General features: G+C 39.7%; 1 protein-coding gene across 1 annotated transcript; it reads right to left on the reverse strand.

Annotated features, from left to right (window-relative positions):
* Positions 1-1228: 1228 nt before the first annotated feature.
* On the reverse strand, positions 1229-2063 carry LOC109403370 (ER membrane protein complex subunit 4). Its single transcript, XM_019676187.3, has 2 exons — positions 1855-2063; positions 1229-1781 (listed from the first exon to the last, which is right to left on the reverse strand). The coding sequence occupies exons 1-2, from the start codon at positions 1908-1910 to the stop codon at positions 1322-1324; spliced, it is 516 nt and encodes a 171-aa protein (XP_019531732.1). The 5' UTR covers positions 1911-2063; the 3' UTR covers positions 1229-1321.
* Positions 2064-16576: the final 14513 nt, after the last annotated feature.

Below are 16576 nucleotides of genomic sequence, written 5' to 3' on the forward strand. Positions count from 1 at the left end.
TCAGTGAAGTCCTGGTGATGAATCGACTGTATGTTTCAATTTACTAAAGTCCTGCAGAAGCACAAAGGTAAATAATGTTTTTTAAACAAATCCTGAGTGATACGAAATGAGCGCAGGGAATGGCGACCTCACGGTACAAAGCTAAAGGATTTGCCGAGCCAAAGCATCGCGTGAGCAAAAGCGGTGTACAACCAGTGCTGCAGATAAATTTACTCAAAGTGGTGAGCTCGTGTCATGCTACATGTTACTTAACCTTCCAGGACGCGCGCCATCAAGCAACCGAAACTGCACCGCGCTCGCGCTGTATACGAAGAGCGAGGTTTTTTGGTAGTGTTGTACTTTTTACAACAGCGCGCGCGCGGAAGGGTTAATTGTGATTATTCAATGAGTAGGGTCTTGTACCATTTGGGCAGGTGTACCTATTTTGGGCACTTGCCGCTATAACTAAGTCAATTTCAAACCGATTGATTTGAATTTTTGTACAGAGTTAGATACTGTACGTGTCTAACTCTATACAAAGTTTCAAATCAATCGGTTTGGAATAGACTTAGTTATAAATGCAAGTGCCCAAAATAGGTACACCTGCCCAAATGGTACAAGACCCTATTTATTTCTTAACCTTCTTCGTGCATTCGTGCAGGTTTAGTTCACCCCGCTGACGCAGTATACGCTCAGCGTGCCTGTCTGGGTCATAATGACTCAAATGCACGACTAGGGTTAAATAAATAATACGAAGTAGGTGATTCGATGTTACTTGCCAGACAAACAGACGTCTCATTATGCGTTGTAACAAACATTACCGCGTAGGGTTATACGAAAATGCTAATAGATATGCGCGTGCATTTAATCGTTTCGGACTTCGGTATCTTCTGCGCGGTCAACCTTTAGCTACCTTATTTCCGCATTTATAGTGTAGAACACACGAACATGATATTATGTACCAACGACCATCTATGAGAGATTTTGTTCATTTTTGCGCGATAATCTACGACGAAACGCGCTACTATACACGCTCAAGTCAAAGTGATACAGTGAATATTACTTCAGAATTATTGTGTGTATGTTCTGAAGACAGTCTAGTTTCTCCGCATATACACATTTGATTAGTTTTTTTTTTCTAAGTGCCCCCAAAGCTTTTACGTAACATACTTCAGTACATGGAGTATGGCCCCACGTCGCCTCAACCTTCAAGGATGTTTTTCACAAAATCAGTAAAGTTTGAAGTTGCTTCCTTTGGATAAAGTTCTTCGCGTAAACTTTTTATTGAGACGAAATATAAATTATTACCTTGAAAAGACTCCAACTTGAGAACTCCGCCATCCTACAGCAGCGACATACCACCTCCGGAGTACTCGAGCCGGGCTTGCGGATCCGCAAAGGCCAACCAATCTGAGGCGTGGGTCGGCAGCAGGCCCATACTGTGACACTTGTACAACGCCAGCCCAATGTTCACCAAATTGCCCAAGAAGTACACGAACTTCTGCCCGGTGGCCTGGATCCCTTCGATCACCTTGAAGGTGGCCCCCGTCGAGAGCACCGCCTTGATCGGCCGGATGAACATCATCACCACCATCATGATGGGAAAGATACTGATCGAATTGCCGGACATGTACATTATCAGCAGGTTCATCGGGAACTGCTTGATCGGTCCCAGCGCAATGTCCCAGGACTTTTTCAGGATCAAGTGGCTTTGGTCGTTATCCCGGGCCACTTCGCTGTGGGTCTGCCCGGCCGATGGGTTGAATCCCGGTGGCGATGCGATATCACCGCTGCCGCGGGACCTGTTTCCGTGAGAGAGAGAGTGCAAGTCCGGATGTGAGTTGGGGAAAAGCGAGCGAGAAAAAATCACCTTACCTGGGAGTAAAGTCCAGCTGCCATTTGAACTTTTTGTTGGCCACTTTGGTGGACATTGTGAAGCTTATGGGCGATGTGACTAGATTTCACGAATCAAATTCAAAATCAGCAATGGAAAGTTTGCTAATTTTTGGATTGAAAATCATCCAGAAATCGCACGATACTGTGGTGATGGACTTAAGTGATGGGTGTCACTGATGTTTTTCGATTTAATTTTTTGACAGCTGAGCGTTACGGTTACGTTAGGGTGGACCCAAACGTCGAAATTTAAACACAGAATTTGCTGCAGTGATTCAAATCGACTGTTTGAATAGGGCACTGCATGAAATTCTGTTCTTCTCTTTCACTCTTACAGAAATTTTGTAAACAACAAGGCCACGAAACTTCAAAATCCCATACAAAATCAAAACAATGCAGTGCCCTATAAGGGGGCGACACTAATTTTTCCAAGCCAAAATATCTAGATTGAGTTTAAATAAGGGCGAAAGTAACACGAGCGAGTTCTAGCGTAACATGTGATAAGGGCCTAAGTCCAAAATGTAAACATTGAGAAATCTGCTTGAGAAGGTTACATGTATATTCATGAACCGTAGTTAGAAATCAAACACTGTATTAGTGGTATTAGTCTTGGTATTAGTTAAACTTATGCAGCAAATGATGCGTATGACTGCTCCCTACATGCTGTCTAGCGCCAAAAATAGCATACTACCTTGCATACTACATTGAAATTCGTATAAAAATTAAATTTTCAAACAGCAACGGACATTGGCCCTTTTGAAAATTTTCCTTGACTTGGGCCCCAACAGGGGGTGAGAAACCTCGGCACAATGTGCCGGGCACACTTTCGGCACACTTGCTGGCACAAGCTGGCACTTTTTAAGATTGGCTGTCATAAAACTGGCATCACTTCTCCATGTTTTCCTTTTCAACAAAAAAAAAGCTTTCCATAATGCGTGGGTGAATTCTTTCCCCGGAAGGTCACATTGATCCGTTTATCGGTAGCGATTCCATAAATCCAGGTCGGGTAGTAGTTTAGCTGGTGCTTCAGGTAAGCCAGTTGGATGTGCGTGTTATGTTGAGTAAAAGGATCAATAAAAGCCATCTTTCAAGCCGTGAAATAACAAGACCGTTTAGGTTCATGGTCTACAAACAACTCATTGTATTTCTCCTTATCATTACATTTTCTGTCGTAAGTCCCTTTAGGAGTTCTAAGTACTCATCTGTGAGTAGCGCATTTATATCAAGCGTGGAGTCACTACAACTCCTTTCCCCTTATGATTATTTTTTATCATTCAGAAATGTATGCTACTTTTATAAAAATCTTAATCCTTTAACAGTAAATATGCCTCAGAATGCAAACCTTCATTTGCCACTTGAATTTGAACGAGCTAAACCTCTTTAACACGATTTACACATATAATGTAGAAATGTTATAATAGATGTTTAGAACTAATCGATACTGCATAATAATGAGGAATAAAAAGCTACAATATTCTCCTTCCCAAAAAAATAATACATGACTAACAAAACCATTTTTATCCATGTCAAAATTTGTCTCTCGATAATTATCTAACACAAAAAAAAACACTTGGAAGGGAAAAACTAAATAGAATAACGAGCTAAACACACAGACTTAAAAAAAACTATGAAAATATAATTAATAAAAAACTAACAAGCCCTGTCGCACTAAATGATTCATAACTGTTCAAATGCAATTGATTATCAAAACACCAACCAGAAACTCGTCGCTCAGCTATCCTCTATGCTGTCCATATCCACAACACGATAGGGAAATCCGGGAAATCCATCACGGTGGGTCGGTCGATAGTGTCATCAGCAGATAATCGATCGGTGAAGCTTCCAACGGCGCGGACAGGTCACAAAAATAGCAGCAAAACATCACACAATTAAAAGAAGGTAGCCATAGCTACTCCAAAGGTGTACACACAAGTGCCAAAAATTGTGTATTGTTTATCATCCACGGTTTTGCTCGCTTATTCACCGACATAGCTGCGCATGCATCACCACATTCAAAGCAGAAAGTAGTGCAAAATGGGTGCTGAGCTACCACAGTTGATAGATGTGGTACTCGTTTGAGTTACGCTGAAGAAAGAAAAATGGTACTTAATAATCGACCATACAAAAAAATGAAATGGAGGGCCACTAAATGCTCTTTTATATTGATTTGATCTAAAAATCGGCACGACTCCTATCCACTAACAAAAATGTTGCTGGTCAATGTACACAAAAATAAAAATAATAACACCACGCAACACAGTGGAATTAAAAGAAATTAAACCAATGAACCGAAAAAAAACGATCTAAAAAACACTTGGCTAATTGATCACAAAATGCACGCAAAAACTATACAACAAAAATCCATTTTCCGCACCAAAGTTGCTCCATAAAACATACAAAAAAACACCAAAAGATCAAACAATCACTGGCGGGCGCAATAAAAACGGAATAATTGGACAAAAAAAAACACAACGTAAATTAAAACTCACTACTGCCATAGTAGATTTTTTATGAATTATTCGCACAAAAAGCAGTTAACAAAAGCACTGAACAACAGTCACTAAAAAGATGTTAACCAAAAAATCACGCCAAAAGCAAAAAAGCAAACCAGCGGTCGTGAAAAGTACGAAATAAAAAAAAACGTTACATGGACTTTTAACGCGGTAAAAAAAAAACACACCAAAAATACACAATAAAAGGTTGTGAACTGCACAATATGTTCAAAAAACACTACAGCACGCTTATCACAAAAAAACATGTACTGAAAAATTCACGTCAAAAGTGAGCAATCACAGGCCATCGTGAAGGCACAGTACAAGTTGAAATATCATTTTCTCCTCGTCGACACTGTTATGTTGAGTAAAAGGATCAATAAAAGCCATCTTTCAAGCCGTGAAATAACAAGACCGTTTAGGTTCATGGTCTACAAAAAACTCATTGTATTTCTCCTTATCATTACATTTTCTGTCGTAAGTCCCTTTAGGAGTTCTAAGTACTCATCTGTGAGTAGTGCATTTATATCAAGCGTGGAGTCACTACAGTGCGAGCCATATAGGTACTGTGCTACTGGGATGGTTGGTCGTTGGTCTCTCTTCGAAACAATAGCTGCAGCCGGAGCGATTCAGGAACATCAATTATTGCTTCTTCTTCTTCTTCTTTTTTCTGGCCAACTAGCACCGTTCGGCGCCAGTTGTGTTTTACGTCGGCTGGGTCTAGGAGCTAAGCCTTAAATTCCGACGCCCCAGGGAGACAGCCACCAGACCTGAGGACCCTACATATCGAACCCATCAACACATGGGCCGGGACCTACGGCTTTACTTCCTATCCGAGGGAAGGCGTGATCACGGATTTTATGTCTCAGAAAATCCCATCGGCGTCGACGGGAATTGAACCCCGACCGACTGGGGTGAGAGGCAACCACGCTTACCACTACACCACCGACGCCGACCAATTATTGCTTCAGGATGCGGTCAGTGACTGCGTGCGGTGCAAATTTATGTAGTTCTTTGATTTGGGGATGGTTGACTGCGATGTCGCTGTTCTTGGTATGGTATTTGAATCTAAAAAATTAAAGAATCGGTAAACGCAATTGGCTTCTTTAGCGTTGTTGAGATAATTCCATATTCTGAATCTGCATGCCAAACAGAGCCGAAATCCAAATTTTCATGAATTTTGGTGCCCGGGAACCTGTTTAAAAATCAATTTGAAATTTGTATGGGAGAGATTTGTCGAATCACCCCTCGTCGCATTTTGTACTGGGTGGAGCTGTCAAACAGTTACCCAGCTGTCAAAAGGTGATTTTGAAAAATCTCTTTGAAATTGATTTTAAGTACCAAAATAACGTTCTAAAAATCTGCAAAAAATCAAAGTGGCTCAGAAAAAGGTGCTCTTTTGTATAAAATCAAAAAATCGATACATTTTTCTTAATTTAAAAACCCAATTATGCAATATTGTCGAATGTTCAAATCTTACCTTCCTGAAAGCTGGCAGCAAGACAGCAGCGGTGGTTATGAAACTGGTTTCCCAGAAAAGCTTTCCGGTTCACGACGAAGGCCAACTTTCCGCATCGTAGGTTTTTCGTATAGATTCCAGCCTAGATTTCAACCGCGAGTTATGGGCAATTATGAAGGACGCTGGTACGGAATCACGTACGGAATCCACCATCACTTTCTCAGCCTAAAATGGATACAGGCCGCATCACAAAACATTTTTGGCTATTACTGAACACAAAACGAAAACCAAAACAAACGCGTAGTTGCCAGATATATAAAAAAGTCTCAAGTCAACTGACAGCATGACTGCCAGTACGGCGGCACACTTCGGCACATCGCCGGCACATTGGCACAAAATGAAGTGTGCCGAGTTTCTCACCCCCTGATGTGTATTGAGTTATTGTTGACAGATTTTCTGCAGTGTTAGTGTGAATTTCAGCGATTTTCTGTATCGCGTAAACCTTCGCTGGAAGAAAACGTCATGTTGTTCAGCGAAGCAAGGAAAATTTTCAGTGAAAAAAGCAATATCGAAGCGAAACAATTTCTACCACCTGTCATCTATATTTAATTTCATGCCCAAAACAGTCATTACCAAACCAATAGCTTTTACCTTTTGGTTCGTAGTGCTTTATACAGTAGTGCAAATCGAAGTGATTTTCAGTTGATTTCTCCGGTGAGTTTGTTTTGGTTCTGAAATCAACACTGACAGCATTGCGATTTTAAAGGACAAACATTTTTGATCATGTTGATTGGGATGTTGAATAGTTAAGGGATTTTTACCTTACATCGAGCGTGCAGAATTTTTACCGTGTACGTTTGCGTGTGCGTGACAGTAGTTTGACACATTTCTCATGAGAAAACTGTCAAAAAACGCAAACCTCGACGAACGGACGCTATGTGTTCCAGGCTTAAGTGCCCCACACAATGCATACGTTTGCGTGTGCGTGACAGTAGTTTGACACATTTCCCATGGGAAAACTGTCAGAAAAACGCAAATCTCGACGGAACGGACGCTACCCGGATAAAAACTAACCATAGAGTGTTTGGTGAAAACCATTTCTGCACCATACAGTGTACCAGCTACAATAAAGTGTATTGTAATGAAATGGTTCGCTATACTATACATTTACATTGGATTTTTATGTAACAATATATCATACTGTTTTTCTTACGTTCTTCACTTTTCCGAAACATTATTTTTCCGTGAATTTTTAATTATTAATTTTATTCGTTTAAGATTTTTTCCGTGCTTTGTTTTGTTAATGTTTGTGACTTTTTTGCTGCAAAGGGAAGGAAAGAGAAAAAAGTGAATAAGTTGAAACATCAATTTTAAGTCAATAACCAAGGATGCTTTCGATCACCTGGCAATCATTTGACTCATTTATCCATAACTCAGTTCAGAAGCATAATATTGAAATGAGATGTTCGACAAACTTGCGGCGTGAGAGAGCTAGTACCACCTACTCAAACTAAACGATCAAAAAACACTTTTACGCCGTAAATATAAAAGTTAGAATATGGCGTCCTTGGTGATAATTGTAGGAAAAACACTTATCTACAAGTTTGACGAACATCTCATTTCAATATTAGGCTTCTGAACTGAGTTATAGACAAATGAGTCAAATGATTGCCAGATGATCGAAAACATCCTTGTCACTAACAATGTTTAAATCAGTGATAAACCAGATGTCCTAAGAACTGCAGGTCCAAGCAGGGGTCCAAGAGATATGGCGGGATAGGTGTGTAGAGTGCGATGAGAGAAATACGAATGTAGGCCAACTCGGAAAGATGCAGGTCAGATTACCGTAAATCAGTGGATGAGTTCAACACTATTCTTTCGGTATTTGCTTTTAGGGGAGTTTTCTCCTCTTCTCTCATGTGAACTTGCCTTCGACCACAATCGAATCAAATGCGATTGACAAACTTTATCTTTGACGTAGAGCCATCTTTAACATATGGACTGGACTGTACATTGAAATGACTTCCAATATAGGTTCGTCTGCGGGTTCGCTTTTTAACCTAACTTATATTTGAATAGAACTTGACAGTTTTCTTATGAGTTGTTATGTATTTCAAACTTTAGTCAAACTGGAGCCTCAATATTGCAAAAACGATGAAGCACGCTGTAATGATACTTATGTACCTCGTCACCCACTTCATGCAACTACATTAGTGGTCTAATAACACTTAGCGCGCTCGGCATAGTTCCATCATGCCGCTTAAAGTGTTGCCACAAATAATGCTTAGTTTGCAAAACCCGGTTATCTGGCTGGTGGGGCATGGGAGCCTAAGCTTCAACTGTTAATGCAATCAGAGACTACTCAGACTTAGACGTGGGCGATCCTATATATGAAGGGTTATTCAAAACGCTGTGGAGAATTCCCAAAGCGCATAATAATACAACATAACAAAAGAAAACCATTCCAAACCCATTTGATTAAATGTATAACCAGTAGTGAAATTACAATTAAAAACAATTTATTTACAGTACATTTTATTGTTCGAAACCATTCATGTACCATACAATGTACGGTATATTTAAACCCACGTATCAGAATTTAGAACAATTCATTAACAATAAAATGTATGGTTTTGCAAAAATATATAACTTATGAGTTGGAGGTTCGGTAGTTAGTTTTTAAAAAACAAGACACTTGTTAACTCGACTGCGCCTAAAACTGAAGTGCGCGTTTATTCAAATTAAAATTACTCCAAACCTATCATCAAAGCCCTAACTGCTGACCTAGCTCCTTACCAGGAATTCTGCCAACATGCCATGGGTGCTATCGTTGTCGTCGTCGTCGTCATCATCGTCGTTGCTGCATGCGCGGGACAGTATCTAAGTGCAACGTGTTGTGCGGTGTCGGATTATGTTAGGGAAGCAGATGGATTGGACTGGTGGCGACTAATTGAATCCAACGTGACGGCTACTTGTTGTTGTTGTTGTTGTTGGACTTGGCTTAAGCGATGGGCCAAGTCCCTTGATGATGCATCCGGCCTCGAGGAGTGGTCTTTAACTACTCCCCCCTTTGAAAAAGAATCGTCCCGATTCGTTTCGTTTCCAAAATTGGAACGTTTTTGGTGATTCGTCATATCGACGTCCTTTCTCCTGCGCAAACCGTTCCTAAAGAAGGCTTGGAACTTGGGAATTGTTTTCCATCCTAGGATAACAATAAGGATAATAACAATCAGGAAACTTAAGGTGGAAATAGTCATCGATGAGTACGTTCCGATTCTATGACTCTTAACGAAATCCTCCAGAAATTTACGATTGGCGATGTGAATCTCTTCGAGCCGCCGTGTCGGTTCGAAGTGACTTTCCGATATTGAGAGCCCATCTAATGGCAATACCACAGGTGTTTCTGTTGCGATAAGCTCGGTATTTTCGAAAGTAGAACCATTCACATATATCGAGCAGTTGTGGAACTCTAAAAGGTATGATCCGGTTAAGTTCCTCTTTGTAATACCGCAAGATGAATCGATTTGCAGGTTCCTTACAGATTTCAGTACTAAAAAATTTTCCATAATAAGCTTCATTTCGGTCGGATTAATGCAGTTCGTAAAAGAACAATTAGCTGATAGTCCTTGCAATAGTTCTGGAATGCAACCGTCATTGGTGATGTTTATCAAATTGCCTCGGTCGCACAACCTCCGCTTTTGGATACGTTTGCACTCTCTGGTGACAATAAATGTTGAATCGTTACCCCGCATGGCATGGGTTGGTGGCATTTTTAGAACCTTGTTCCCTACTGGCATGGGTTCCAGAAAAAAGTTTTCGTAAACTAAATTTTCTAATAACGGGACAGATATCGCGAAAATTATTTTGGAGTGGTTATGAAATGCCGAAAGTTCTAAGAAATCGTATGTTTCTTCCAATGTATCAAGGACTACACCCTTTTCTTCTAATTTAGTTGTAGCAAAACCTAATTCTTGAGAGGACAGAATATTTTTTGACAGAATCTGAATCTTTGCGAGTCTAATGGCTTCAAAAATGTCTTCAAGGTGGGATTTTAAAAAATCTAGATTAAAATGGATTTTGAAAATTTCTTTAAATATTATGAAATCCTTTCGGGCTGAACAGTTTCTTGCTAAGATGAGATTTTTGCTGATTTGAGCCTGTTGGCTTTCCAAATGGTTTATGACTCTATTTAATCTGTTTTGAAATTGCTGGTTTATCAATCTTTGCTCGTTGTTTTCATTAATCAAAATTTTAGAATTTAGATTCAGGTCTTCTAAATTTTTGGAAATTTCTATGAGGTCATTATTGTCTAAATTGCCTGTAATGGTTTTGATTCCTGTTCCAATAAAATTGAACAACCCTCTCCTGGGCCTAATTTTGGGTTTAAGTTCGAAGAAAAGTTGCTGAGTATTGCTCAATTTTGTGGAAAGTAAATCTGTCATTTCTGAATAGTTGCCAAAGGAGTTATGCCAATTATATTGATTTTTAGCCTTCTAAAGATAGGCTCGTATTTGTCTAAATCAATAATATGAAAAAGCTTGTGCTCACCTAGCTTCCGAAAGCTATAACCTTCCTGTAGGGCTAGTATTCCGGGATTTAAAGCCAGATTGGTTAATCGGATGGATTGTGTAGTACTCGGTTTGAATGAAGTAAGTAGTGAGATGATGATGAAGAAAATGTGGGTATCCATGTCCTCTTGTCCAGTGTGTACTCTAAAAAAAACTTGGTTTAATGTTTGTTTTGTAAGTTTAGATGATCTTTATGTTGAGAGTTGCGTGACGCAAGGAGTCCTTCTACTTTTCAGTGTTTTTTTTGACCTAAAAAATGGAAAAAATATTAGTATCATCTATGATTGGTTTAGAGGTAAGATGGCCAGTCATCTTGAGTGCTTAGAAACTATGGATTATAAAGATAAAATGCTAATAGATTATATTTTTTTTTCACTTTCTAAGCCTTCGAAGTTTGGCCTTATGAAGTTTCCTATTATTGGTGTCAACGTATGTTTGGATTCGATCAGTTGCAACTTCAGTTAGTTGGAACTGATCTTTTGTCTTTGATTTTACGCCTTGCGTCCTTTGGAGGACGCTCGTACCCGGCACTAAAATTGGAGGTTCCTCTCTTAGTGCATTGTGGTAGCTAAGTTGCGTTTTCTGTGTCTTTATCAACTCTAACACAGTTTCATCATAGATTTTGTCGCGATATTCTATGATGGCCTCCATGTCTAGAGGTCTTTCTGAACCATCCTTTATTCCATAAAACACTTCGCGAGGCTTAAGTTTTGTGGATGAATGAATACTGTTATTATACAGTGTACAAGCTATGAAAAACCTTTCTTTATTGGATAGGTCTTCAAACTTGTGCTTGTTTGTTCTAAATATTTCGCCAATTGTGGAGTGGAAACGTTCCACGATCCCATTGACCTGACTATAATTTGAAGGTGTAAAATACTGTTGAATGTTGAGATCATACAACAATCCTCTCACCTCGATTGATTTAAGTGCGGGTTCGTTGTCCGACACTATTAACTTTGGTTTCCCGTACATTGAGAAATATTTGAGTAAAGCTTTACGGATATCCGCGATACAGCGTGACTTAATAGGAAGTAGTATTCCAAATCTCGATAATTTGTCAACTACCGATAGAAATAGGTTTGGCTGGACAATATAGATGTCTACGTGTATAATGTCTAGCGGCTGTTTCGGAATTGGAGTTTCCGCATGTTGTATTTTGTACGGATGCCGTTCGTATTTTTGTTTATTGCAAGTTTGGCATAATATGACGTACTTCCTCACCTTTTGTTTGAGATTGGGGAAGAAGAACCGTCTAGAAATTTCGGTCTTATTTTCCAAAATACCTCTATGCGCTATTTCATGTGTATCCGCTATAATGGTATTTTGTTCTTCTGCTGTTGTCAGATCAATTAACAGCTTTTGAGAAATTTTTACTTTAAAGGTCCTACACCTACTAAAATAAGTCCTGTAAACATGCTGAATTAATCCGAATAGTGTTTCCGGGCAAAAAATACAGTTAGTCTTTCGCAAATCCATGTAGTCACGAAAGATTCTTATTAAAATTGGAACGCCATACACAAATTTGGTAATAGTTCTCCGATATACCTTAGGGAATATTTCCTCGTAGGTCTCGGATTCATCGTTGCCTATTTTTAATATTATCTGATTGTGAAAAACATTGACTGGTAACTCAGTGAATCCAATTAAATTAGATTCGTCTGAATCAGCTGAATGTACAGAGCTATCGTCGGTCGACTGCTCCTCCTCATTAACGTTAATCTCTTCTACAATTGCTGGTTGCAGTGGACTACAATCGTTAGAAGGATTACTACTGGTGGTAGCTTCCTTTGGTATCCTTGATAAGGCATCAGCTACTACGTTCTGCTTACCTGGTCGATGAATGATTTCGAAATCATATTCGAGGAGTCGTAATCTCCACTTGACCAATCTAGTATTTGGTGTCTTCAAATTTAAGGCATATGTAAGAGGTTGATGGTCAGTGTATAGGGTGAATTTTCTCCCGAATAAATAAGGTCGGAAGTACTGTGTTGCCCATACGATGGCCAAAAGCTCTTTTTCTATGGCTGAATAATTTTCTTCCGTTTTTGTCAGGGTCCGAGAAGCGAACGCGACTGGTTTGTCCTTTCCTACTTTACCTTGTGATAGTACTGCTCCAAGAGCGAAATTACTAGCGTCAGTGGTAAGAATGAAAGGTTGATCAAAATTCGGATATTGCAAAACATCACTTTGAGTAAGTAATTTTTTGCATTTTTCAAAAGTTTTCATAAATAATGGTGTCTGTTCTACTTCTTCGCCTTTACGTAGTTGGGCTGTTAGAGGTTTTGTTATTTTCGCAAAGTCGCGAATGAATCTTCTATAATACCCTAGGATTCCTAAGAATCCTTTGAGCTCTTTTTGATTCGTCGGTAGTGGCCAATTTTGAATAGCGATTATTTTATCAGGGTTTGGTTTGACTCCCTGATCGGTAACAATATGACCAAGAAAGGCGACTTCTTTCTTAAGAAATTCGCATTTATCTAATTGCAACTTAAGATTCACTTTTTCAAGTGCTCTCAATATTTTTTCAAGATTTTCCAAATGTTCTTGAAGAGAAGTTGAAAAGACAATAATGTCGTCCATATAAATAAGACAACATTTGCCTATGAATTCGCGCAGCACATGATCCATTACACGCTGGAATGTAGCTGGCGCGTTCTTGAGGCCAAATGGCATGCGCAAATATTCGTACAAACCATGATCTACCTGAAATGCTGTCTTTGGTACGTCCTTTGGATCCACCTCGATTTGGTGAAAACCGGAGGCTAAGTCCAACGTGCTAAAGTATTGGCATTTACCTAACTTGTCCAATATCTCTGTAATATTGGGTAAGGGGTACTTATCATCTATGGTTTTCGTGTTTAGCTTCCTGTAATCAACTACAAGACGCCATTTTTGCTTCCCAGAAGCATCGGATTTCTTGGGCACTATCCATATAGGCGATGCCCAAGGGGACGTACTAGGTCTGATAATGCCTTGTTGCAGCATTTTCGACACTTGATCTTGAACTTCGTCTTTGTGAATAAAAGGGTATCTATAACTTTTAGTGTATATTGGTAGTTCATCGCTGGTGTTTATGCGGTGTTTTACTACATTAGTAAAAGATAAATCGTCTCCATCCCTATAGAAAACCGTGGGATATTTTTTAAGTAGGTGAAAAAGTTTAGAATATTCCTCGGTAGTGAGGTGATCTGAACGTACTTCTTGCTCAATGTTGCGTACGACTGCGTTGATAGCTGCGGGTGTAGTTGAAGGAAATTTTACTTCTTCAAAATTATTTATGTCTAATATTAATTGTTCGCAATCAATTTTTTCGATACTAGGGGTCTGCTGGTCACTGATAAAAAGAATGTTGGCTTTGTTTTGATCAACGTTATAAATTCCTGAGGGAATGCGAATATTAGGAGCAATTTCCAAATCACGCTCTATATAAAAATCTCCTGAATGGGTGGGCAATTGAATTTCTCGGACATTATATTATGTTTCCAGTTCAAAACCGAATTAGCGACATTTTTTCTTTGACTTCCGCTGCTTTTGCCTTGCGTTAAACACAATGTCGGAAGTGGGGCGCTGTATTGTACACCTGGTGCTCTATACAGCGCCCCACTTCCGACATTGGGTTTAACGCAAGGCAAAAGCAGCGGAAGTCAAAGAAAAAATGTCGCTAATTCGGTTTTGAACTGGAAACATAATACGTAGATTGATGGAAGTTTAGTTCTAGTGTATCTGGAAATTTCTTCTTCAATGGAATAGTAACGTTTTGTAGAACTAGGTGATTTGTTGTTGCATTTATTATACATCCCAATTTATGAAGCGTTTGATATCCAATGATCCCGTCGAAAAAATTATGAAATTTGAATAGATGAAATTTTTGAAAAGGAATGTTGAGATTGTAGCAAGAAAAAGGGTTGAAAAGAGTATAATGATCTATGCTATGTGATCCATTTATGTTTTTGACTTTATGTCGCGAACCTGTATAAACTTGGCCTTTGGGAACTAAACTCGGGGAAATGTAATTGCGGTTAGCTCCCGTGTCGATCAACATTTTTAAAGTTCTATTTTGTCCTAAATAGACTTCTAAGTATGGAAGAAAACTCAATCCTCTTCCTGTTGCTGTACATCCGGGGGAAAATTTACTTCCTCTTCGTCGTTTTCTTCTTCGTCAACTTCCTCGTGCATATTAATTTGCCTTCTAAATTTAGAATTTGAGAAACTTTCTTGCTTGATAGCAAGAGGGTGTCTCGCGCTATTAACCTGTTCTTGATTGTTCGATGGAGGAGTTGGTTTTGATACAGAATGAGAAGGGTACCCTCTGGAGTTTGAATTCCAGCTTGTATTACGGAATGAACTAGTTTGGGGTCTCTGGAATTTCTGTGCATCAGCGACTGGCTTTTGATATGCTTTAGCTCGCTCCTTTTGCCGTTTGGCAGCATTGTCCTGATCCAGAGCGTGCTGGTATGCGGAAAGGAGTGAACTCGGTTTGCTCGTTCTTGTGAGAGCTGAGATTGGGTCATACAACCCATCGATGAATGCGTTTACAAGCATTGCCTCATAGGTGTCCATAATACTACTAGCGCAAAGCTTCAGATTGTCGTCTAATGATACTTTTGCTCTGATGTCTGATAAAATCGCATCGCAGTTTTGGTAAAATTCTTCTACACTGAGATGTCCTTGCCTAAGATACGGAATTTTACTAAGAATTGTAGAAAGATCGCGTTTATCCGCAAATCTGTCTTTTAAAGTTTGTTTTATAACCACCCAATCACAAGGGGAGTTATTATTAATTAAGGTTTCGTTAGCTTTGCCCGTGATTTTGTCCCTTATAACGGAGGTCCAAATCAGTAGGGCACTATCTTTGTCACTTTGTGGGACAGAATTTAATGCACATTGTAGTTTCTGATCGACTGATGCGATCCAAGCGGGTAAGTTTTTTACGTCACCATCATAACCGGGTACTAATTTGATAATGTCCGGTATTCTGGACACGTCAAAAGTAGCTGGCTGTGGGTTGTTAGGCCCAGCGGGCAAATTTAACAACCGGTCTATTTGAATTCTTTGTTGCTCCAGACGTTGCTGGAGCTCTTCGATTTGGGTTTCTAGTTCCTGGGCTCTTGCCATTTTGGAACGTAAAATCATGCACTGGTTTTTTAAATTTATTCACTATTCACTTATTAAAGGTAAAAATTAAAACTACTTACAGTTTCGTCTGCCGATATTCCCTCGGTTGATGAAGCTAGCTGGTCCTTCGTGATCGGTTGACTCCTTCCGGATGTATTCGCAATCCCTCGATGAACCGTCGATGGAGGCTTCGGTGTTTCGATCTTCCCTCGATGCACTTTCGCCGGAACACACAACACTCGCGGAGACAACTTCGAATCACTAGATCCTACCGACCTAAGCCACTTATGAGTTGGAGGTTCGGTAGTTAGTTTTTAAAAAACAAGACACTTGTTAACTCGACTGCGCCTAAAACTGAAGTGCGCGTTTATTCAAATTAAAATTACTCCAAACCTATCATCAAAGCCCTAACTGCTGACCTAGCTCCTTACCAGGAATTCTGCCAACATGCCATGGGTGCTATCGTCGTCGTCGTCGTCGTCATCATCGTCGTTGCTGCATGCGCGGGACAGTATCTAAGTGCAACGTGTTGTGCGGTGTCGGATTATGCTAGGGAAGCAGATGGATTGGACTGGTGGCGACTAATTGAATCCAACGTGACGGCTACTTGTTGTTGTTGTTGTTGTTGGACTTGGCTTAAGCGATGGGCCAAGTCCCTTGATGATGCATCCGGCCTCGAGGAGTGGTCTTTAACTTATATATGGGGAAAAATATTTTTTTATATTGTTACGATACTTAACAACCTGTATAATATATTGTAAAAATCTTATTTACAATTCACGGTATGGTTTTCTACATTACATCTTATTGTTTTTGTATTTTTATTTTTACAGTGGTGTCTATTGTAAAAATATGGTTCTAAATAGTACTGTTACAATACAACGTTCGGTTTTTCTACTGTATTTTTTATTCGGGTATGTGTTCCAGGCTTTAAGTCTTGTCCTATCGTTTTGCACCGCACACATACGAAGTGGAAACTAGCCATCAGCACGATCCACCCTAATGACGAGTGTCGTAATCCACGGCCGACCACCCCCGCACCCGAACGCCCAGCTGTCAAAACTCCG

Source organism: Aedes albopictus, chromosome 3 (genome assembly GCF_035046485.1).
Source record: "Aedes albopictus strain Foshan chromosome 3, AalbF5, whole genome shotgun sequence".
NCBI lineage: Eukaryota > Metazoa > Arthropoda > Insecta > Diptera > Culicidae > Aedes > Aedes albopictus.

Excerpts from the sequence above, each read along its gene's own strand:
- LOC109403370 (XM_019676187.3), bottom strand. The coding sequence starts at position 1,910 with ATGTCCACCAAAGTGGCCAACAAAAAGTTCAAATGGCAGCTGGACTTT. Across the intron at positions 1,782-1,854 it reads CAGCTGGACTTTACTCCCAG|GTCCCGCGGCAGCGGTGATA; the intron begins GTAAGGTGATTT and ends TCACGGAAACAG.